The sequence below is a fragment of the Lagopus leucura genome, unplaced genomic scaffold (assembly GCF_019238085.1).
Source record: "Lagopus leucura isolate 7727_CA_CO unplaced genomic scaffold, USGS_WTPT01 Super-Scaffold_739, whole genome shotgun sequence".
In the NCBI taxonomy this organism is placed as follows: domain Eukaryota; kingdom Metazoa; phylum Chordata; class Aves; order Galliformes; family Phasianidae; genus Lagopus; species Lagopus leucura.
The window spans coordinates 3,486,174-3,510,087 of record NW_024962255.1 but is presented as its reverse complement, the minus strand read 5'-3'; the positions used below and the strand labels follow the sequence as shown (position 1 = coordinate 3,510,087).

Here is a 23,914-nt window from a genome sequence, read left to right as displayed (position 1 = left end):
ACACTACTAAGCTGTCTGAAACAATTAAGCCAAAAAAGAAGAAGAAAAAAATTAACCCACAAAAGCGAGCCAAAAGCTCACCAGCATGCTCAGAAAATGCCTGAGCATATTAGGGCCAAAGGAAGAGACGAAGCTCCCTTGAGCTTCAGTACAAGTCTTCAGAGGGAAGACCACTTGCTCAGCTTGTCAGAAGTGCCTGACAGAGGGCATACAGCTGCTGTCAAAACCAGGACAATGCTCAACAACATCTACACGTATTACATACACCCTTCTCTTTGACGTTCAGATTCAGATTAACAACAAAGACTGCCATCAAGCTTTCTTTTAGCTTTTGTATGGACTTAGTAAAGACAATGACGCAGAAACAGTTCTCAGGAAGAAAAATATGTAAGCGGACTCTCTGAGTAAGAGCGGAAATTCAGCCATCATATATAAGACTCAGTGCAAGGAAAGAGAAACTACTGTTCTCTTGCTCCCCAAAAGGACAAGAGACAGGAAACACTAAAGTAAAAGCAAGTGCTGGTGCCTCCTTACCGACAGGTGCTGAGGCATCATTTGAACCACATAGGAATACTAACTATCCTGCAAAGCAGCCCAAGTTTGGATGCATTTCCTCACATACTCAGCCTGTTTTATTTTCCATCACTCTAAGCTCTCTGCATCGTACGAGAACAGAAGGGTGAACAGTTGGGCAGAACAACAGCTCTGCTCCCTCAAAGACGGGCTTCATTTCCTAGAGTTGGGCCAGACAAGCAAGCAAGGCCAGAAGGAGCCTGGCCATTCCAACCAAGTGGTTTCAGCTGCAAACAGCAGCATCCCTCATCCCGACAACTTTTGAGTATCACTACTTCCTATAAGTTAAACCTTTCGCTGTGTCACACTTAAACCAGCAGAATTAACAATTTTTCAGCTCACTGGCCATACTCAAGACAGGTTTTGTTCAGGCATACAGAGAAGCTCACTTACAAAGCAAAATAATTAAAGTACAAGACCTACAATCACATTTAATTAAAACTGTTTCAAAATGAAGCTGTGAAAAGCCAGAATGCTTTAGGTTTTTTTTTTTTTTTTTTTTTTTTTTTCTCCCACCTTCATTTCCTGAGGGGAAAATCAGATTTCAGTAATTTTATGAGGCTCCAATTATCAAACTATAACCCATACATCACAAACCTTGATTAGCTTCACTCTCAAGATATCTGACATGGTTCTTCACCTTTTCCTTACTGGAAGTTTTCGGCTTAGCACAAGTCAAAAGGCCAAGGAGAAAGATGCTGATCCAGAACTAGAGGCTGGAAGTTTGCATCAGACCCCTCAAACAAGCTAACAACACATCTCTAGAAGAGCCCTAGGCTTAAGGGCTTGTAACACTAGCAAGGAAGACGCCTGCTTTGGATTCCTTTAGCTGCTGTTCCCACAGCAACTTTCTGCAATAACTACCCCCAAACTAAAGAAAATCCTTGTTTGGGTGTTTACTTCTTTATTTCAGGCAAGGGACACGACAGTCACAGTATATTCATGGATTTTGTGAATTACAGCCTGTTAGCAACTTTTAAAATATGCCACGAATGCTGAAGTACAGAGGCCCCTTTTACCAGAACTGGGAAGTTTTGACCCAGGAAGCCACAGTGCGAGGCAGAATGGCACAAAAAGCCTGCAACTAAAAACATTCTTGGATCACATGTAAAATAGGCATAAGCATCTCTTTTCTTGTTCCTGAAGCCCACATTTTGCCATACACCATTCAAGTGCATTTGTGTGCGTGTGTGTGTGCGTGCAAAAGCTGAGAAATCACTTAGAGTGAGGATCTGTAAAAGCAGCTTTGACAATAGCTCTGTGAACTCCACTTCCCCCATACACACTTGAATGGAATTTCTAATAGTGAGCAAGCACACCATTTACTCATGTTCAGCACTGCTCAAACCATGCCTAAAACACAATGAGAAACTTGTCCAGTTAACACTATTACTCTTCTCACAAGTCTGTCAGCACTACACCCATTTACTGGTAGCAGCTGACTTACAGCCACACAGCACAACTTAATAAACCAAATCTAACTACCTTCAGAGAAAAATCAAGGTCAGCCTCAAGACACGAGATGCTGAACAGGATCAAAAAGCACATTCCTCAGTTACTCACTGGAAGAAGTTAGTTGCAGGCTAACTTCAAAGACTACCTACATGCTCGCATTCAGACATGAGAAGCTCACAGCACACCGTGTCAATAATTCTATAATCTAAGAGTAAAGAGCTAAAACTACAACACCAAGCAAGTGCCCTCACCTGGCTGAATTTCAGGGCTAAAGAGAGAGAATTCACAACCATCATACACATCATACCTAAATCTGGCAAAATGTATCTCAGAGCATAATGTAGTTCAGTTAAGCAAGAACATATCTGGCAGCTACGCTGCTCCTAACACAGCACTCACAAAAGATTTTTTTGATATTATTTTCTTCTAAGGGGTCAGGGAGGAAAGGAAAGAGGTTTGAAACAGGAAAGCAGCATAAGATAAATTATTTCACAAGCACTAAATGTCAAGTAAAACTTGTACTAATGCCCAAAGATAAGAATTGAGGCTTCTTCTGATTTAGTCTCCTTACTCGATGAGGAGAGTGGAGATAACAATTGAACACAGAGGAACCAAATTGCATCAGTTCACACTGAGTAAAGATGAAAAGAACACCAACTAGACAAAGAATATCAGCTTTCAGTGACTTTGATTTATTTTTAGATCCTATCCTTTAGTGAGGCCTTGCCAACCCAAGAGTGAAACCATTGACTAAAACAAGCAAAAAAAAAAACAAAAACAAAAACCAAAAAAACCAAACCAGCCACGTAATGAACATACACATAGTTTCTCAGCAGATGCATTTCCAAACTTTTGGGATGTCATTTCTGAAGTCCACTGTTTTAGTGGTAGTGTAATTTTGATCACAGAAGTTTTCTAAGGATAGGCAATTTCACCATGTTCATATTCAGGTGTTCAGCTGCTTACCCCCAAGCACTCTCTTCCTGTGTCAATGGCTGGTGGATAAAGAGTCCCATTCCAAAAACACAGGTGACCGAATTGGTTTAAGAAATGCACAAAAGCTGCAAAACAGCTTTCCCCAGTAGTTCATTTCTATTTCATACCAATCCATAGCCCAGAATTCATACCTGACCACCCTTCCACACAAAATCTCTATGGAGCAGAGAGTGCTGCTATCTCAAATAACCACCGCTACCTCAATTACCTACAGTCTCACACATACACGTTAGCATAAAGTTGCTCAGGAAGTCACGTTTATCTTTCCTCCATCAGTGAGGGGAGCACATCACCCCACTGAGCACTTATCAACAAGATACAGGGCATATCTTTCCATCCTCCAAAGGCTTGTGCGTTGTCCAAGGGGTCACAAGTGTTATGACCTTTGAGGAAAAGAGGAAACCAAAAAGCCAAACCAAAACGAAAAACAACACTGGAAAAATCAGATACTGCCAAATCATAGAATGACCTGGGTTGAAAAGGACCACAATGAACATCCAGTTTCAACTCCCCTGCTGTGTGCAGGGTCACCAACCAGCAGACCAGGCTGCCCAGAGCCACATCCAGCCTGGCCTTGAATGCCTCCAGGGATGGGGCATCCACAGCATCCTTGGGCAACCTGTTCCAGTGCCTCACCACCCTGTGGGTGAAAAACTTCCTCCTAAGATCTCACCTAAACCTCCCCTGGCTCAGTTTAAGACCCTTCCCCCTTGTACTATCACTATCCAAATACTTTAAAATATCCTCCCCACCACCCACTGAAGAAGTAAAACCCAACAGAAATAACGTATGTACTCACACTGTTCAAATTATGATTCAGAAAGGTTCCAAATGAAGCTATGAATAAAAAGAGCACTAGGTGCACTTGGCTACACACTTAGCTACACGCAGACACTCTGAAAGTGCACAGCTGTAGCTCGATGCACACACAGAGAAGAAAGGTCGGCAAGGAAGCGAAGCAGATAGAACAGCACAGGTTTTGCTTTCTGCATAGCACCCAGCCAGTTCTCCCTAAAAAGGCAGGTAAATGCTCTACGCCGGTTCTCTCGCACTGGGACGGTCAGGACACGGCAGCAGTGACCTTGAGGCACTCGGCCCCGCGCCGACCCGGGCCCCGTGCCCACCTGCGAAGCTCTGCCGGCTCCCGGCGCCCCGCCCGCACCGACAGCCCCGCGCGGCGCCCCGAAGGAACCCGGCGGCACGGCAAGGACAAAGCAGCGCTCCGCACCTCGGGCGCTCCTGAACCCCCCCGCCCTGCGCACGCCCGGGGAAATGGCTGCCCGCTCCCGGAGGCGGGGGAGCCGCGCACTGGCGCTCCCAAGGCACAAAATGCCGGAATTCTAAAGGAAAACCGAGAGAGGGCGGCAACCACGGGACGCGGCGCTGCCCCGGTCGGGGCTCGGACTCACCCGGGCGGCAGCTGCTCGCCAAGTTTCGCTAAGTTACAAGGACAACGAGGCGACGTTCAGTACGCTCCGGAGTCCTTTCACCGTCTCGGCTAGTCCATGAGTACAACCAAACCACCCCCAAACCCAACACCCACCCGTACCCTCACAAAGCTCCAACTCACCCCACGAACTGCCGGGTGCCGAGCAGCGCGGAAATGCACCGCCAGGCCACGCCTCGCGCCCGGGCACGCAGCCGCTGCACACAAAGGAGACGCGCAGCAGCAACGCTCTCCTCCCACCCTGAGATCCCTGATCCCTCCAGCTGTCCCTATGCTGCCGGGGTGCCCTCGGGGCCGGGTGGGGCGGTGAGTTCCAGCAGCCCCACCCCAGCGTGGGGAGCGGCAGCTTCGCAGCCCTGCTGCGCGGATCAGTTGGTGGAAGCCCGTGCTCGGCTTGACTGCTGTCGTTACTGCTTTAGACGGGTTTTGCGGATAACTGTACTCACACCCTGCAGAGGAACGGTTCAGGTCGCTGGTGGCAGCTAACAGGGCAGGTAGCTGAGCTCAGCAACCTCGCTTCCTCCAACACCACTCCGACTTCCTTGATGAGAATGAGCACAGAGAAATTCCGAGGTAACCTCGAAGGCATAACCTGAGCATTTCCTAGAAAACCCCAAGATGAAGGAAAAAATGAATAAATAAAATTCTAAATTGTACTTTGAGCCTCCAAGTATCCCAGGGCCCCAGGTGAGACCCTCAGAACTGAGTATTAAGCGGCTGCCTCGTGGTTTTTAACTTATGTTGTGAGCAAGTGGGAGCTCGCAGCTGAGGCAGTCACCCCCTGGCTTCGCGTGCCGGTCCTCCAGTGCAGCCCTCTTCAGGCACCACAGCTGCTTATCTCAGCTTTTCCTGCCCCGTCTGCATTTTCTATCCTGTCCTCCCAAATTCTGAGAGAAAGGCACTTTTGGTCTCCGTATCACTCCTGCACAGATGAAAAACACTAAGGCCTGCTTTGTGAAAGGGCTTCAGGAAGTCAGCTGGATGTGAGGGAGGGCATGTGCTGAACAACAGCCGGAAAGCTGAGGACGGGGATGGGAAACAAAGGCTTTCCTCTGCAGAAGCTCTTTGTACCCCAGTTTCAAGCTTAGCTCTTCCACACACTTCTGCTGTTCTCCATGCTTTAAGATCACTCTTGGCACAAGAAAAGGCCTATGCCACCTTTGCTGTCTTCCTCAGCACCTCACAAACTAGAGAAACACACTGATGTGCAGAAAGGCGAGGGAAAAGAGTTCAAGTCCAGAGGCATTACTACAGCCCTTGTATTCTCTGCACTTCTTTGCGTGCTTCAGGGCCTAGAGTTTGGGACTGCCTTATTCCTCCAGATCAGCAGCAAGCATTCCGCATGGAGATGGCAGCAATTCAGCTAAAGGATGAAAGGAAAGTTTGTACAAATTTGTACAAATACACTGCTTAAGTTTGATGCTTCTCTCATGTGGCCTTCTAGGTCAAGGCCAAGATCTGGTACTGTGCTGGAGTTAATAAGGATAGACACAGAGCTCCGTCTGAAACGTGAGCAGACAGGCACACCAGTGAGTGCATCACAGCCCTCTGCACATCCCTTCAATGGGATTTCTTCTTACCCCCTGCGTGCAGTTATTCAAAGAAATGTTAATGTGAATGTTTTATTCCTGACTTCAAAGCCTGAATTCTCACAAATGCAACAGATTGCATTTGTGAATGCCTTAGATGCCAATACTGTGACTGCTGGCTTAAGCCAAAGGCAGGAAAGGCTGAGCACTTGGAGAGCCTTGGCTAGGCTCAGCCGTCCTGGCCCTCAGATAGATCACGCTTCAGGGCTCCCATCTGGGAGTGGATAAAGACATCTCTAATTCTGCAGATGCACCTATAGATCATTGCATGATAGTGGCTTAGGATTCTTAGGAAGCAGAATAAAATTGAATTGATTGGTAAAGCTGAAAGATGATGCTTGAAGAAAGATCACTTGTATCTTAGGGGCGATCTAAATGAGGAGGAGCAGATAAGAGAGGTCAGTAGATTATCACAGCTAGAAGAGATCCCTTCCTCATCTCAGAAGCTACTCCGGTCACCTTTTGCTGAGCACTGAGCCATGTTTTTGGTAAAGTCCACAGCCAAGGCAGTGTTCATTATTATGTTTATCACTTAGAACACAATAGGACAGAACGGGCAATAGTAACTGTTAAGGTTCAGCAGCAGAGGGAGCAGCTTTAGGAACTAAGCACTGTGAACAGAAGAAGGGGATTCCTATCAGTAGAAACAAGGATCACTTGCAATTTAAAATTGACTTCGCAAAATGGTCAGTGGTTGCAGCATAGTCAAATTAACCAAATTGACTGTCAGCATGGAGACATTTCAAACAATCTCTCTATGTGCAATTTATTAGCTTTTGACATTATGTCTGCTCTTTGTGCTTCACTGTGTTGCCAAGAAAATTAGGGCAAACATCTCTTGTGCTTAGTTAGCATGTCTACGAAGGATGAGAAAACTGATAGCCTTCTAAAAGACTTCAGCAGTAAGAGGGTGTAATAGCACTACAGGAATAAAAATAGAAAAACCTGATCTTTCACTTAACTTTGCAGGCACAATCATGAATGATTTGCTAGTGCAGCTTTCCGTAGCCACTACAGAGCATATCCCGAAATTAATGATTAATGCATTATGGCATTATTCCATGGTGGTGGAAAATAGTAAGGCCAGAGCTATTCACCAATTCCACTCTATGCCATCAGCTTTATCATTAACAGCTGCTTAAATTTTCAGTGGAATAAATTCCTATTTTTATAGGAAAGCTTCCGGGAGTGGGAGTTAAATTTGGAACTAACACATGATTTTGATAATTATGAGGTTAAGAGAGAGGAGCGTGGGGATCAGAATCTACTGAGAGGCTTAAAGTGCTGGGAAATCAGCAGCTGGACCTAAAAGATTAGTTAAAATATTTTGGTGAAAACCTTTAGAAGATTTCTGAGATCAGTTAGGAAAAAAAAAAAAAAAAAAAGAATGAATGTGGGCGGTGTTTTTTAGATATCACATATAATTTAGCGTGGTCAGACCAAACTGGTGATTTAACTTCGTTCGTCGTTTCGCCACAGCGTGTTCTCCGTTTTCTCAGCGCCCTCTGCTGGTAGCAGCGGATACTGTACCTCTTCTGCACCACTGAGAAGCCCTTTGCACACCGGCGGCGTCTAGAATTAATATCAGTAAAACATGAAACACTGGTGAGGATTATAGCGAGTCTGTTAATAATTCATCCCCTCCGCACTCATTTGGAAACATTTACATGCCGCAGACTCTATCATTCAATATAGTATAGCTTTCCTTTATCATTTTAAAAAGCTTAAAGGTTCACACAAGAAAAAATATCGCAAAATAAATGTCTTTCCCCACGGCTTTCTTCTAGACTAATCGAGACCTACAGTGCTCTGTTTCTAGCGCCTTTGTTATGCAAATCTTTTACTGCAGAAAAAAAAAAAAACTCGGGTTTTCTTCTGACCTTCACTTTGGCTAGGGAAGCAGTGACATCCAGCGGCTAGGGAATAAAAAGAGCTTTCTCATTCTTTTATTTCTGTCAGAGTGCATCTCAGGAAACACATCAGAAAAAAAAAATGGCAGTGATCCTTTGGCGTTCCATTCTGGTTGTGTATATTTGCAAATGGCACCAATTACAGGCATCTGACAGCCGTGGGAACGGACAACACACACAGGGAAACAAAAATGCAGAACAGGAAACAAACAGAAAACACCCTATGAGGCAAATCATCGTTCTCATGGATTTAAAAGAACACTAAAGACAGGAAACACCATTGATACATTTTAAAGTTTTACAAAGGCATCTTTTAAGGTAAAAAGCACTTTCCTGTATGACACCTACCCCTCCCTCCCCCGCCCCCCTCCCCGGCTTCACAGAATATTCCTTTTTTAAAAAGGTTTTTTATCCTAACCTTATTTCTGTACCAAATGAAAAAATGAATGGCAGGCTTTCAAAAAAACAAGGGAAAGGTAATTGAAAAGAAAATACTACAGGAGAGTTTTATTGTTCAAACCCAGAATAAGAAAGTTTCCAATTACTAGTGCTCCCAGCATTAGAATTTCCAGTAAGCAACTGAGTGTTCAATTGTGATGTTGTATTTGGTGCACTGACAAAAGACTTACTGTATACTTGTGTTAAATGAAGAAAACATCAAAGCTTTAAATATGAGTAAGGAACAGGGCCAGCAGAGGTAGCTGTTGACACAACAAAATCAACAACATTAAAAATACTATTTTTTAATCAACACTTACAGAAGAAAACATTTTCTTAAACCAGGCATTCAGACCTTGAACAGTACCTGTCACTGGGAATTCACATGCGATTGAATGGCTCCTCCCTTGCCGTTCTCTGCCCCTTTATTTTCCTTGAGACTGCCCTTTTCATAGCCTTACTAACTGCTCCAAGGCACCATGTATCTTCCCTCCTCTGCATTTGTATTCTGTCAAAGTGGAGTTCGGAAAGAATGAGGCAACTCCAAATAATCCCGAGGCTGGCTTATTAAAAAAAAGTTTAATCGCTAATTCTCAACGTTTTCAAACGTCATTTGTACTTTTTGTATCTCCAAATTTATGCTGACCTCTGAAAGATGTGGTTAAAGAATTTTGACATGTGAGTAAATGTATATACCTTTCAAATCCAGAAGAACACTGTTCCTTCAGCTGTTTACACGAACTGCTGCTGTTAACAGTGACAGAAGGCACATTCCCATATTTGGAGGTCTCACATGGTTACTGTATGCATGCCTCTGCTGATGGAGCATAGAGAACATGCAGTTCTGAAACCATTTCTATGCTTAAGCGTATGCTTCATCATGTTATAGCATTAGTGACGTACATACTTAACAGCCATTACCCTTTGGCTAAATGTTCTAAATGCTAGACCTAGTGGTTTCCTGACTTGATTTCCAGGGCCACAAAACAATAGCCTTTTTGTTGGAATAACAGCAGGGCTGCAACACAGTGGCTTTTATCTCATAAGAGACCTTCGGGACTTTGACTCAAAAGAACCATAGGCAAACTCTGCCAGAAAGGGTGAAATTCAACTGCACATCCAACAAAACTTCAAGTACATGGCTTAGCGAGTTCTGAAGTACTTGACATGACATTTCTTGGAATTTATCTGTCTTCCAGCCCATACTCCAAGGACTGTTTATGTAAAATGTGTAAACAGCCACTGGAACAAGGCCTGAAATCCAGATCTCTCTGAGCTCAGTACTTGCTTGCCTGTCTTTTTGCAGCATCTGTCCTCTGCAAAAGACAAAGCCTCCCATTCCCACTGCAAATAAAGCACAACTCAAAACTCAGTAAGAGTTCTGATGCAGAAGTCTGCTCCTGTTGTAAGTTCCTTTTTATTAGTAGCATCTTGCACGGTAAGAAACAGCAGCTCTCAGGTATTTCTTCCATCATCTCTTTTGTGTTTCCTACCACCTGCACTCCAAATAACAACATGCCTGTCAAAGACAACTGTTAGGTGAGCACTCACGTTATGGGTACTTTCTTAAAACAATACAAAAACAGGACAAAGAGCCTTCAGAGAATTCTTTTCTTCTTGGGGCAAACTCATGGCAGTTCTCTGGCTGCTCTGGATTCCATTGGAGCCCATCTCCACTCTGTCATTTAGTGTCTCAACTCCTTAACACCACCACAAGCATCAGGTTCTGAAAACCTAAAAACTAAGAACCCCATACTAAAGCTTTTTGCTTTTAACCTAAACACCTTCATACAACACCAGGACACTTATTTTATTCAAGCACCTAAACTAACCAAGACAGTCAGTACAACTGAGAACATGCACATAAACATCTAACTAGATTTTGTGAAACAAATATGGAAGAAGACAGATGAATATAGATTTTGTCCCAAAATCCTCAATGCTAGTGCTGTTTCAGGCAACAGTGAACAAAAAACTATGAAGAGTGCATATTAGTTAAAATTAGGTCTGTTTAGACATTTTAAGTCAGGATTTTACCCATAATGACACAATTGCAGAACTTGCACAACTGATTTAACACAAATCAATACCACTCTTCAGTGCTTGTGAAGTTTCAGCTTTTAGTTTTCATATAGTCATCACCATGCATGACCATACATATGGCTAGGCAAAATAACAATATAACAAAATAATACTAATACCAAAAATAACAATAACAGGCTTATTACCAAAGTTTCAGAGGTACAAAGAATCCCTGCCTTCTGTATCAATGATGCAGCAAAGTTTCATAAATTCTAAGGCCAGAAGAGTAGAATGACAGGTATGAATTGTATCCTGCCAGGACAAAACATTAATTGTTTAATTATTTTGCTATCTCATTATGTTCCAGCCCATATTTTTTCTCCCCCACCCAAAGTTATTTCATACATACGCCAGCTGGTTAAGGATATTCTAGGACACTTGATGCAGAACATTTAGAAATGGAAGCTCTACATAGTCTGTTTTTTTCATACTGTTTCCCATTTTTTAGAATCACAAACACAAAAAGGAACTCGCTCTCATATCACAGTTATCTTCTGGAGAGAACATTAGATGTCTTCTATCTTCCTCGCAGGCAATCACACAAACAGCTGGAATTCTCAGAACCTTTAATTAACAAGAAACTCACTTGGGTAGATGTGGTAGTTATTCAAAATACAAAAGAATGCCTTGAATGCAGAATCTCTGAATTATCTAGACTGACAGGATTTTGTCAGGATTGACTTATCTAGACTGACAAGATTTAGGACCTGAGGGAAAGGCATGAAGCTGCATCAGGGAAGGCTCAGGTTGTATATGAGGAAAAAGATCTTCACCAAGAGGGTGGTCAGAAACTGGAACAGACTCCCAGGGAAGTGATCAGGACACCAAACTGCTGGAGTTCAAGCAGCACTTAAATAATGCCCCTAAATATAGAGTTTGAATTTTGGGTGGTTCTGCATAGAGACAGGAATTGGACCAGATGATTTCTTAGAAATACAGATGTGTTTACGTGTTAAGGAAAAAAAAAAAAAGAGTGAAGATATTTCATCCACATAAAATTTTATTACCCTTCAACCTTAGGTTAATTTCTCCAGGTTTAGCAAGGTTTTGCTCCCCTACGTAGACAGGCTTTCAACTGACTGTCTCTGACTGAAAACATCTAGGCTATGTCAGATTTTAGACCCAGCCTTTCATTAATACAGTCAGACACAAAAAGTCAGCTGAAACTCTGACCACCTGAAAGACAGCAAAGCCACAAAAAATCTGAAAGGGTTTTCATCAGTTATTATATTTGAAAAGTGAACCTTTCTTCGGCACTAATCACTAAATAGTTAAGAAGCAATTAAATTGCACATTCAAGAAACAGATATGTTCTACATTTCAAGCTGTGATCAGAAAAACGTGCAACTATTTTTCAGCTGATGAAACCTGTGGCTGTATCTTCTCAGCAGCTTCAAGGACAGATGGAAGGCTGACTTTGTCACCAAATTCTTTCTCACGATGCTCCAATAGAATACCCTATATAAACACACACACACACAAAAAAAAACATACACTAATCCCAGGCTCCTCAGAAGAGATCAGCTGATAAGCAAATGAGTAATTACAAAAGAGAAACCTGCCAGCAGGTTTGCAGTTACCTGTCTTCCTGCTCCAATCACATATACTCCTCCCAGAGTGAACCCTTCTCCTTCCAGGTTACCACTATAACCATTTTTCCAAGCACGGAAGAAATTTTGCCAGACTCCAATGCGGAAGAAGCCTGACAGCATCATTTTTCGTTTGCGTGGGCCATAGAAGCTTCTCTGCAATTAAACAGAAAACAGCAAAGTGAAAAGGACTTCTCCCAAATTAAATTCAGGAGACGTTACAACCCTGTATCCAAAAAGGACCGTAAATAGAAAAGATGAACAGGCAGAGCTGTAAAGAAATTGCACCTGAACTAATTTCTTACACACCACATGACCGTTTACTTCCACACAGCCAACTAGGACTACTGCCTCCCTTTATGTGTCTTTTGAACTATGATCCACAGCTATTTAAGCACGATAGTCTACACCAACACTGTTGAGAACAAAGAGCACTTGGTGATATGTGCATTTTTTCTCATTTTTGAACTACACCAATAAAAGTGCTGTTTAAATAGGTGCTGAAGTCCTAAAATTTCATCAACCCTCTTTTTTAATCAGTTTCTTTTAAACAGACAGAGTGAGAATGGTAAATACAGGCATCTTTTCATCAGTTTTGAATATTTCTTTCAGAAGCCAGATGATTTCTAAACGCGTCCTCTGTATTAAGGAGTAAGCAGGTCTGTAGTTTTGCAGGACATTAAACTGGCAATACAGTATGTGCCTATGTAATTGAGACAGGGCAGGTTTAGGTAAGATATCAGGAGAAAGTTTTTCCACACAGGGGGTGGTGAGGCTCTGGAACAGGTTGCCCAAGGAGGTTGTGGATGCCCCATCCCTGGAGGCATTCAAGGCCAGGCTGGATGTGGCTCTGGGCAGCCTGGTCTGCTGATTGGCGACCCTGCACGTAGCAGGGGGTTTGAACCAGATGATCATTGTGGTGCTTTTCAACCCAGGCCATTCTATGGCATTCTATGATAATAGGACAAGCCACATCATAATTAGAGCTGCACTTACTGAACTAATTGTCTTCTACCTTCAGACCTTGATTCATACATTATTAACAACAGCAAGTCACAAGGACAGTGCAAGAACAGAATTAAGATTAACAGACTCTATCTGTTAAAGAAGAGGGTGTGTAAACAATGAATATTAAGATGTTATAATTACAAAATAAACAAGAGAGTTTGGCAAAGCAGATTACGATAACAAAAAGAGAATAGATAGAAAGCTTACCCCTATCCTGGGCTCACTCACACAACTCCCACAGAGAGGATCTCCAGATGAGATCCATCCCCACTGGTAGCCAGCTCTTAAATAGGTCTAGGAGAGGTGGAGCCAGGCTCCAACCCTTCCAGCAGCACAGCTGAATTGCCTTCACCTGTGCTCCTCTGGCTGACTCAAGGCTCACCTCAGGTGATCAATCAGAGGTTCAGGCCGTGACTCAGCAGTTCCCATACAAGGAGGGGAAACTTAACCTCTTGAACTACAACGTTTCATTCAGAATACTTTCTATCTGTATCATACAAGTTCTTCAAAGAGGATATCCATAAGCTTGGTATTAAGAAAAAGAAAAAAAAGGAAAATAGCAGTGATTTCATTATACCTTTTCATCCAGGAAGATTTCTCCTTTGAAATAATGCTGAAAATCCTCAACTTCGGTCCCTATCTTCTCTTTTACAACAGCATAGAGAGGAACACCCAGCTTGGACAGCTGAGGTTTCAGAGAGGAAAGCTCAGAAGCCTCCTATGAAACAAAAAAAGAACATTTCAGGCAGTAGATGGAAGCTAGAAAGCTTCACCTTAAATTTTAGAGCATCTGAAACACATAAATTCTAGCTTCAGGTGCAAAATAGAGACTCATCTGTAGGTTAGACATTAAAGATCTACTTGTAAGCCGGTCTTCGTTAAGTTTACTGCAATTTTCTTCACTAAGCAAGAAAGAAAACTTTTGGAGCATTCTCTGGAAAAAATAATAAAATCCTAGAGAAAACACACTGTTAATTCCAAGTTCTGTGCTTGCTTTGCTTGTGCCACAGCTTCAACTATTTTTTTAAGCATTTACAGAACAGTAAAAAGATCCTGCCTGTACATCACCTACCTTTCCCAGGCCTAGGTCTCACATCTTTTCCCAAAAAGAAACGTATCATAATGATGTCAGGCTTTGTGTGAAGCACTTGAGTGTTCAATGCAGGAACATAATATATAAGTCTAGAGTAAGTAATGGAGTGAAAACGCACCCTCCTCCCTAGATTTCCCAGTGAAAATGAACAAGAAATTTCTTCATACACTTTCAGTATCTCAGAAGCAATATTGCTTTATTACTTTTTCTGGTGTATAAATACATATATATTGCCATTCATCTCCTTGCCTTTTTGTTCTGCTGAAGAAACCCCTGCTCCCACAGCTTGTACAAAGGTCTCCAAGGCTTCTCCAATTGAGATAATTCATTTTTATTGGACAAAAGTCCACAAAAGAACTCTACACTTGTTTTTTAAAAAAAAAAAAAAAAAAAAGGACATTTGCTTGAACACTGTCAGTCAGCTACGTGCTATGCCTTAACTCAAAGGTTTGTGAGCGTGGGTTATCCAGAATTTAGGAAATATAAGTACATAGACAGGGCAAACAGACAAAAGACATTAGAGAAAGATATCAGTAGCTGAAAGGGTAAGCATAGCACTATAGTTCACTACTCTTGATACTTTCCAGAGGAAATGAAAAGGATGAATCAACATCAAAAGGAAACAGTAAGTAGGAAAGTGTAAGGCTTAAAGGATCATTGCTTAGGCTTGTCACGCCTTTCTTTTCTGCTCATAAATATCTGCTAATTATTTTATGTTCTTCCTTGAACAAACTGCCTTAATGTTCTTCCTAAAAAAACAATGGGGTGGGAGGGAGAGGGGTGGCTAATGGCTATTTTGTCTGGATTTTTTTTTTAATACAGTTCAAAACTTTCATAATCAACAAATCAAGTTTGTATTGGGATGTAACAGTCTACGTGTTTGAGAAATGACGTTCCAGTCTAGAGCAATAGGCTCCTCTATTACATAAACTCTGAGTCCAGGCACATACATGTTCCTTCTTGGCACTGTCAGCAAGAACAAAGTTGGAGTTCCTTCCCAAAGTAGAAGACAGCGGAAACCAACTGTGATAAAGGATGTCTTAGCAATAAGGATCAATATATCAGCTGAAAGACCAATGTATCAGTTTATTAAAAGGAATCAGTGTGTGCTAGTTCTAAAACTTTCTAATCCAGCTTTTTCTGGTATGTGGACAGCCTTGTTTTTCTCAGTGAATCTGTTTCAAAGAAGTGCTTCACAATAAGACTACTTGATGTTGCCCAAAGAGGCTGTGGATCCCTGGAGGCAGTCAAGGCCAGGCTGGATGTGGCTCTGGGCAGCCTGGTCTGCTGGTTGGCAACCCTGCACACAGCAGGGGGTTGAAACCAGATGAGCATTGTGGTCCTTTTCAACCCAGGCCATTCTATAATTCTATGATTTATCTTTGCACCCACCAGGGGCAAGGACTTATTTCTTGAGTTCCACATAAACTGTTTTGAGCTGTAGTGTATCAAGACAGAACGTTGCTCATTATGGCATTAAAAAGTAATGGAAATTTGCCAAATTGTGGAAGAACAGCTACAGGTCAGCCAAAAGTCACTGCACTGAAGCTGAAGGAAAAATAAAGGGGAGGAAGAAGGTGGTCTTATGACCACCTTAAATGCAACTGTGCATCCCCCAGAGGGATATTAATATACATTAATGAATTCTTAGAAAAGAATGAATATGCATGCTGATGTACTGCATATGTATGCATTAAGTGTTTAAATGTAGACCATGAACTCTGAGAAGGTGCACTTGACTTACTGAGTCACCTGGTATGTGGTGTGAGGAACAAAGTAATGTCAGCTTTTTAACACCACATTGGAGTTAGAGAGTTTTCTACCTGGATTTCAGATGGCAACAACTGTATTTTGTCTTTTGCAAAAAAAAAAAAAAATTGAATATCTACAGCTCACAGAGGAACAGTTTTGGCAAGTGACCTGTACTGAACCATCCCACCAGCTTGAAGTTGGTGACAAGAAGCTGCTTTCATACTACATGGAAACTTCAACAGACAAAAACAAAGCAATTATTCTTAGGAGAAAGTCAAGAATCAACTCACAAAAATGCTGTGGGTAAAAAGCAACCCAAAATAACTTGAGTTTAGAGAATTTAAAATGTGTTTGAATGATTTTTGCATTTAAAATACAAAATAATTTCTTGCCATATTTAGCTGAGCTATACAGTGACTGCCTCTGTTAATAATTCAAAATTTTGAAACAAAAGCAAGAATCAGAAAATTTAAATCTTTCCTTCCCAAATTTTTCCTGAAAGAAAAGGGTTTTTTTACTACGACTTAGGAAAAGAGCTTTGGAAAAATACTTTACTCAATTCCAGTCTGACTGTATCGAAACAGGCATGCAGGGCATTTTCCTTCTGTCTACATGACACCTGTTCAGTGGACAAAGTAGTTTAATACCTTCCATTAGTCCTACACATATTTAAGCAGATATTACTGACGGGAGAAGATACCTTACTGAAGTGGCTACAATATGTAAGTACTATTTTATGGAGCAGCGAGTAAGAACATAATAGCTATTTTTCCCCCTAGCTATGAGAAAAATAATGGCCAAGTTGCACATTACAACTGTTTCCAGGCACATCTTACATTCAAATTGCATTCTAAGTGTCACTTTCCACCTCCACCCAAGAAGCCTAATGCCAGCTTAAGGATCAAATCCTGCTTCTCAACCCACCCTGTTATCAACCAGTACAAGTCTACATAGACTGCTGGTGAGGAAACAGGGAGTTTTCATAACACATTCTCCTTACCTTCACAATCTTTGCCTTCCTGGCTCCCATTCAGCATCCATTCAGCATCCAGAATAGTGAGGGAATCCCCTTCACCGACCTGTTTTTTTGCAGGTGAGCTTTATCTGATGGATTTCTGCCAGTCCAATCTTTGATTGCTTTTGACCAGACAGTACCTGGCTCATATTCCATACGTCCAAAATAAATCTCTGACTAGCTCCTAAGACTCATAAATAACTGAGTTTTGGGTAGTCTCCATTTCTAATTACTGTCTGCTAGATCTCTGGCAGATGTAAAAATAAAGCATTAATCACCTTCAGAAGGAAAATACTCAAGACTCAATCTATACACCTGCTGCAAAGAAAACTAAAACTAGTACATTGTTAGCCAGTAACCAGTTTGTGCTAGGACAGTATCTTTCAGACGCTTCAGATGTGTATGATAACTATCCTGCTCACCTCTTCCCTTTATTCAAAGGGAATCCATACAAGTAGAGCTTAACTCATCCTAATTAGCCCCCAGATTCAGCAAGTAAGTACCTCTCTGCACAAAAAACATCCAGGTCTTCTCACAGCCATGATCACTGCACCATTCTTCTTCCACAGTTCACCTGCTTTGAATGTTCTTGGCTCTGTTTATAGAGGAAAAAAAGCATCAACAATAATATCAACAACCCTTATTTACAATGATTGATCCTTGAAGGAGCAACTGGAAGCATTGCAGAGAATTCCACATTCAAATACAATTCTAATTCTACCATTCAGAGAAGTTTTCCATGTATATAACAGTATTACTTGCTTTATTGATTTTTTCAGTGTGTGTCTTCACATATACTGAAAATTATACACATCAACTGTATTATAATTTGAAATAGACCTTCTAGAAATACCAGTTGCTTTTCCTTCACCAGAATCATCTGCTATCAAGAACACTCAACTACTTCCTAAAACTAGAAAAGACTAAGAGAAACTCTTTAGACACCTCACGTGGTCTGCATGAAATCTTGTATCCCCTACAGATAATCTCTGATTCAGGAAAATTAAACCTTCTATGCACACTTCACTGTTCTTCAGCATTTCCAGCCTTGGTCATATAGAGGTTCTTTCCTCAAACATATCAAACGACAGCTCAAACATCCAGAATCTTACCTGACCCCAAAGTTTTTAGCTCTATCCCCTCCAAAAATTCTAGTGTTGCTTTTTCTGCCTTGGACAAAAAGAAGTCAGTGTTGGCAAGCACAATCCCTGTTATGGCTGCACCGATGGCTCCGAGACCAACCGACCACATGCCCACAGTGAAGATGCCAAAGTCAGGTAGGAAGGACATTTCTGGAAAGAAAAAGAAACATCAGCTCTAATACTGAATACCAATAATGCTGGATAAGGAGGAACTGGTAATCTTTCCTGTTTCCAGTTCAGTGTATGAACCAAAGCAGGCACAGAGCCAAAAGCAGAGCTCAGCAGTATTTTCTACAGAAAGAAATATTTAGACTTGCAACCCATTTCATTAGGTACAAAAAAAATTAACATTACAAACATGCCCTGGACAGCACTTTCGATATCCTGATCAACTTCCACTCTTACAAACCCAGATCACATCAGGAACAAACAACTGAATTTCACACCCATTGATCAGAACAGATAACACTGCAATGGAAGCCATTAGATATGCTGGCTCACATCTAAAAAGCACTAACTGCTCATTGTTATCAGCAACTCTGGTTTCATGGCAGTTTTATTAACCAGCAGCTCCCTGCTGAAGACTCCAGTACCCAATCCTGACCTTTGCATAGGTTTCACAAGACTGGGAAGGGCTGACAGCCACCTTCCAGAGAGGGTAGAGGAAAGCAAGTTTAGCCTGGGATAAAATTCAAGATCCAGCTGTGAGCAAGAACTGGCACAAAAGTCACAAAAGTTTTAGCAGGGTAAAAAGTCACTGCTCGTTTACATCACAACAGTTAGGTATTACAAAGGGCTGCAGATCTCATAAGTTACACAGTAGAGAATCAAATACTTTCTACAGCCATCTGCAAGACCCCATTCCCAGACACGCTCTTTAGGTGACTATTGCTGCCTGTATATACAGTTTTGAACAGAAGATAATATTTTTCCCCTACAAACATAGGAAAAACGTCACTGTTTTGAACTGTGACTGGCAACAGACCAGAAACACACACCATGTTTGTCTCCACAGCTAACTGCTGCTAGAATTCAGAAAGTATAAACCAGGAGTAGGCTCCACTTTTCGAGTCAGACACATTGCCCAGATTTTTCCAGGTGAAAATCTCTATTTCCATCCTTAAAACCAGTTCCAGAATGCCTCTGAGAACCAAATACAATGAACTGCCTGCCTACCTGCAGAAATAGCTAGAAGTATACTGAAAAAAAGATTTTTTTTCCTTGTAGCACCATATAATGCTATACTTGGTGCTGAGGAAGACAGGACCACAGTACCTCGAAACATGAAAATCCCAGAGATAGACTGGGATTTTGGATGACGAGCCTGAGCAGGAAACAAGGGCGGTTTACACAAACAAGGTGCAGATAACAGAACCTAACTTCATGGCTTATTTGTAACACGGGGAAACTCTCCTTGTCCTTATCTGCTTTGTCTACATACTTTTTTCAAGTGCTTGTAAGGACATTTTTTGATTTGTGCATCTAATTTGTATCAGAGACCATCCTGACCCCAGCTTTCAGAACAACCAAAATGTAATTGAAAGTGTGTTGCCCTGATGCTCCAATCTGCGTGGCATGCCAAAAGGCCATAGCCCCATTCCCTCCCAGATCCAGATATTCTTTCCCATCTTGCCTAGTGGAGATGCTCTTCTCCTAATTCTTAGCTACAAGAAGGGATGGCGATAAAACAAAACTGTATTTCCCCGTGTATTTCATTTGTGTACAAAAGTGCTGCCAAGTTTGTGACAACTACTAAACAAGCAACTTCCCGCTTAGCTTTTTTTTTTTTTATGACCATTATCATTAGTGCTGCCATCATTAGCATTGCTGAAAGCCAGCTTCCCTCCATTATTTCACACCACCCAGCTGTAGTCTCGATATAGAGATCACTATCTTAGCCAACACACCTCTTTGGTCTAATTGGGCTCCTCGGGCTCTGTTAACTGAAAAAAAATCCAGATGTGTGATCTTTTGCTATTTGAACAAGCAAGGAGATGGAATCACAGAATGGCCCAGGTTGGAAGGGACCTCAAGGATCATGAAGCTCCAACCCCCCCACCACATGCAGGGCCACCAACCTTCCCATTTAATACCAGACCAGGCTGCCCAGGGCCCCGTCCGACCTGGCCTTGAACACCTCCAGGGATGGGGCATCCACAGCCTCTCCGGGCAGCTGTTCCCGCACCTCACCCTTCTCGTAGTAAAGAAACAGCAGAACGAAGAGCATAATTCTGCCAACTGTCCGTCAGCCAATTAAATTTCCCCAGCATACCAGTACATAAACCACCTAGGCATGCACCGCACCGACTTCCTCCCCTACCAAGCAACACCGCAACCTTCTGCCACCCCAAAAGCGTTGTCCCTCCATCAGAGCCTCGGTGACCGCCCTCAGCAGCAGGCAGGACGGGGCACCCCGAGCGGCTCCAGAAGGCGCGCACTCACCCAAGGCAGCCAGCAGAGCCCCGGGCAGCAGTGGGCGGCGGAGCGGATCGCACCGAGGGACGGGCGGGCAGCGTCGGGGCTCAGCCGCCCTGCCTCTCCTCCTGGGCTATGCGCTCCGTGACGGCCCGAAGCGCTTACGCCAGAGCAGCTGTCCAATCCCCGCCGAGCCGGGCTTAACGCTTCGATCGCTCCGCGCTCGTGAAGCTGAGAACGCAGCCAGGAGCCGCGCTCAAGTTTTTTGGTTTGTTTTTAGAGCCGCGCATTTTCACAATAAGTGTCTTCCTTCTGTATTCGGTCCTTTTTACTTCTAATTGCCCTCCTCCGCGCGCCCAGACAACAAAAACAGCCCTGGCAGCAACGAAGGAGACGTCAGCCTGTTAAAAAATGCCACCCTCCGCAGTGCTGAAGAGCCTCCTTTTCTCCAGAACTATCAGAGCTCTCGGTTCTGCAAACATCACCAGTCCTCAAAGCCTCCACAAGTGATGGAGCACTTCTCTTTGCAGAGAGAAGCCAAAGAAAACAAAAAAAATACTTTTTTTTTTTTTTTTTGGTGTGGTTTTGTGGTGACCATCAGAGATTCCCAAGATAAGAGCGAGTTGTTTTCTGGTCTGTCAGTACTTAGCTAACCCAAATTTAAACAAGCCAAGTCTCAGCCCTGCTGTAAGAGTCGGTTGATGGTCTTCACCTCGCGTCAAGAAGACCAATTGAAACATGGTTCTCTAGATGTCTCATTTCCCTGCCACCCACAAATGTCATTAAGAGGATAGCTATCCTTAAACATTTATTTTAGCAGCATAAACACGACCTGCTGCAGCTGTGTCAAAAAACACTGGAAAATTTGTGTATTCCAGTTGTCAGAGTCATGGCAGCACACACAGATTTACTTGCATGCTTTTCCTAAGAACAAGCAGAAGTGGAAACACTCAGCCAGCACTGCCACAAGGCAGACTGCACTGCTACATATCCTCTGATCTTTGAAAGGTCAGATAACAGCAGGACAAGGGGAAATGGTTTGAAGTTGAAGGAGGGAAGATTTAGGTTGGATGTCAGGGGGAAGTTCTTCACTATGAGAGTGGTGAGGTGCTGGAACAGCTGCCCAGAGAGGCTGTGGATGCCCTGTTCATCCCTGGAGGTGTTCAAGGCCAGGTTGGATGGGGCCCTGGGCAGCCTGGTCTGGTATTAAATGGGGAGGCTGCATGTGGTGGGTGATTGGAGCTTCATGATCCTTGAGGTCCCTTCCAACCCGGGCCATCCTGTGATTCTGTGATCAAAAACTGCTCTTACAAGTTGATTCTGACCGCTGCTTCTTCATCCCTTCTCTTCCCTCCCATCATGAGCCTAATCGTCTTTCGGAGATTTGTCACAACTTGCACATCCCAAGCACAGGTTTGAGCTGATTACTTTTTTATGAGACATACCACCAGAAATGAGTCACCAGATTATAAATATCTTTGTAATTAGCTCCTTTTAAAGAACATTTACAACTCCCAATAACCCGGTGACATGCTCATCAGGATTTGATGAGCTTTTAAATACCTTTAGGGATTGCAAAATACACCCACCTATCCAACTCCAAGATCAGCCTGGCTTTAAGCAGGGGTTGGACCAGCAGTCCCTGCCAACCCGCAATGTCCTTTGAATGCCAAAATCAACATACACAGCACCCTCCTAACATTCTGAAGGCATGAATTTAGGTTTTTTTTTTTTTTCCTTTGGTTTTGGTTTTTTTTTTTTTTTTTTTTTTTTTTTTAAATAACGTTAGTGATTCTTTTTCTTTCTTTCACTGCAAAGATCCTGTTGCAAATCACTCCCTGTGTCAAAAGCAGCAGCCTTCTTTCCAGGTTTCTCCCCAACCTGCACGTTTCACTGCTCTACTCAACTGGGTGGGATTGGAAGAGAAAGTTACTGTGTCAAGCAAGGGAACAATACTTTCCTTGGAAAGGAAGACTATTGTTAAACCATGCAATCTGTACTCTCCATTTGGATAATGTTTTCAAGACATGCCACAAACCCACATCTCGTCTACTTTTTCCTTTTAAGCATCTCTTACACTTGGAAAATCTTCCAATTTTCTATCTTCTGTGTGATATTCAGAGGGAATGGGCTGCTCAATATGTGCCTGGGACAACTCAAATCTCTGCTCAACCAGCATGCAGAGATGCTGCACAGGTGGGATGAAGCACTGAAGCACAGAACTGCAAGAAGTGCTTATGTGTAGATACCACAGACTGAGCTCACAGCTGGGTCCGCTGGGGTCCACAGCTGAAAAGCTAAGCACCATAGTGATCTGCAAAGGAGAAAATAGGGGAATACCAACAGATCTGCTATGCTCAGCAAAGTATGGCAAACACAGAACTGTGGGCCTGGCAAATGGCAGCAATTGCTCCCTCCAGCAGGAACTGCACAGTCAAGCTCAAATTAAGACATACTTCCCCCCTATATTTTTGCTTTCCTTGTATTTGAGTTTCCACATTCCTCACATCACACTGTTCCAACAGCAGAATAATTCACTACTAAAAGCAGAAATACAGGATAATCAATACAAGTGTCTATTCCACCCAGGAGGGCAGCAGCAGCAGCACTAAGCATCAACCAAGTAGCAGCACGAGGCTCTGGGCACACCCCCATTCTGAACCCAGTGCCTGCTTCTGTCTCCGATTAGAACGAGGCCAGCAGAGCTCGAAGCAGTCCAAAGGGGTTTCCGAGGCTTTGCAGCCCGACCGCACCAGGCATCGCACCGAGGCGCTGGGAACAGAGCTAAGAACGAAACACAGGACCTTTGTCTTTCACTGCGCCCACTCACTCTCCGCCTAAACGACGCAACAAGACGGCGATCAGCCCAAACATCACACCGCAAGGACGGGCGAATCAGCCCCGCGGGCGCAACCTCCCGCTTCCTCACCCCCCGGGGGTAGCGCAAGGTCAGAAAGCCGCGGCGGCGCCTCCCGGCAGGGCTGACATAGGCACTCTCCCGCGTCGCCCGCCGCTCGGAGCGGCCCCGCAGCCATCGCAGGGCACCCGCACCGCCGCCCCGGCCCCCCAGCAGCCCCCGACCCCGCACTCACGCGGCCGCCGCCGCTCCGTGCCGCCGCCTGGCACCGCCCCCCGGCCGCCCTCTGACCACGTGCTGCGGGGTTCGCCCGCCTCAGGCCGCTAGCGAAAGCTTGGAGAGCTCCTGCTCCCTCCTTAATCCCTTCTTGTCCTCGGTAGGGTTTTATTGGCTTCTGACGAACCAGAGGGAAAGCCCCAAATACGTAGTTTAAATATATTTAAGGCAGAAAAAAAAAAGAACATGAGCAAAGCCCGAGAATGCAGTGACTTTATCATTCAAGCATTTGATTAACGGGGCACTTAAAATGCTTACATATACATCTCATTCAAGA

The 23,914-nt window shown here is 43.4% G+C and overlaps 2 protein-coding genes across 5 annotated transcripts in view; both read right to left on the bottom strand.

The window, feature by feature from the left end:
• The window catches only part of TSPAN14 (tetraspanin 14), a 37,573-nt gene extending 32,897 nt beyond the window's left edge, over positions 1 to 4,676 (bottom strand). Inside the window, exon 1 of one of the 3 annotated variants that reach the window (XM_042863277.1) lies at positions 4,595 to 4,676. The gene's annotated coding sequence lies outside the window, so the exon portion shown is untranslated. Of the gene's footprint in view, positions 1 to 3,823; positions 4,052 to 4,433; positions 4,552 to 4,594 lie in introns of those variants that run through there. The other 2 variants (XM_042863278.1, XM_042863279.1) reach the window with 2 other exon arrangements.
• Positions 4,677 to 8,450: 3,774 nt separating this feature from the next.
• PRXL2A (peroxiredoxin like 2A) lies at positions 8,451 to 23,658 on the bottom strand. Of its 2 annotated transcripts, none has more exons than XM_042863273.1 (6): positions 23,597 to 23,658; positions 18,060 to 18,239; positions 17,451 to 17,542; positions 13,665 to 13,805; positions 12,071 to 12,235; positions 8,451 to 11,948 (listed from the first exon to the last, which is right to left on the bottom strand). In XM_042863273.1, the coding sequence occupies exons 2-6, from the start codon at positions 18,235 to 18,237 to the stop codon at positions 11,838 to 11,840; spliced, it is 687 nt and encodes a 228-aa protein (XP_042719207.1). In that variant the 5' UTR covers positions 18,238 to 18,239; positions 23,597 to 23,658; the 3' UTR covers positions 8,451 to 11,837. The 2 variants fall into 2 exon arrangements, with proteins under 2 accessions (XP_042719207.1, XP_042719208.1); XM_042863274.1 differs by lacking the exon at positions 23,597 to 23,658 and adding an exon at positions 20,532 to 20,633.
• Positions 23,659 to 23,914: the final 256 nt, after the last annotated feature.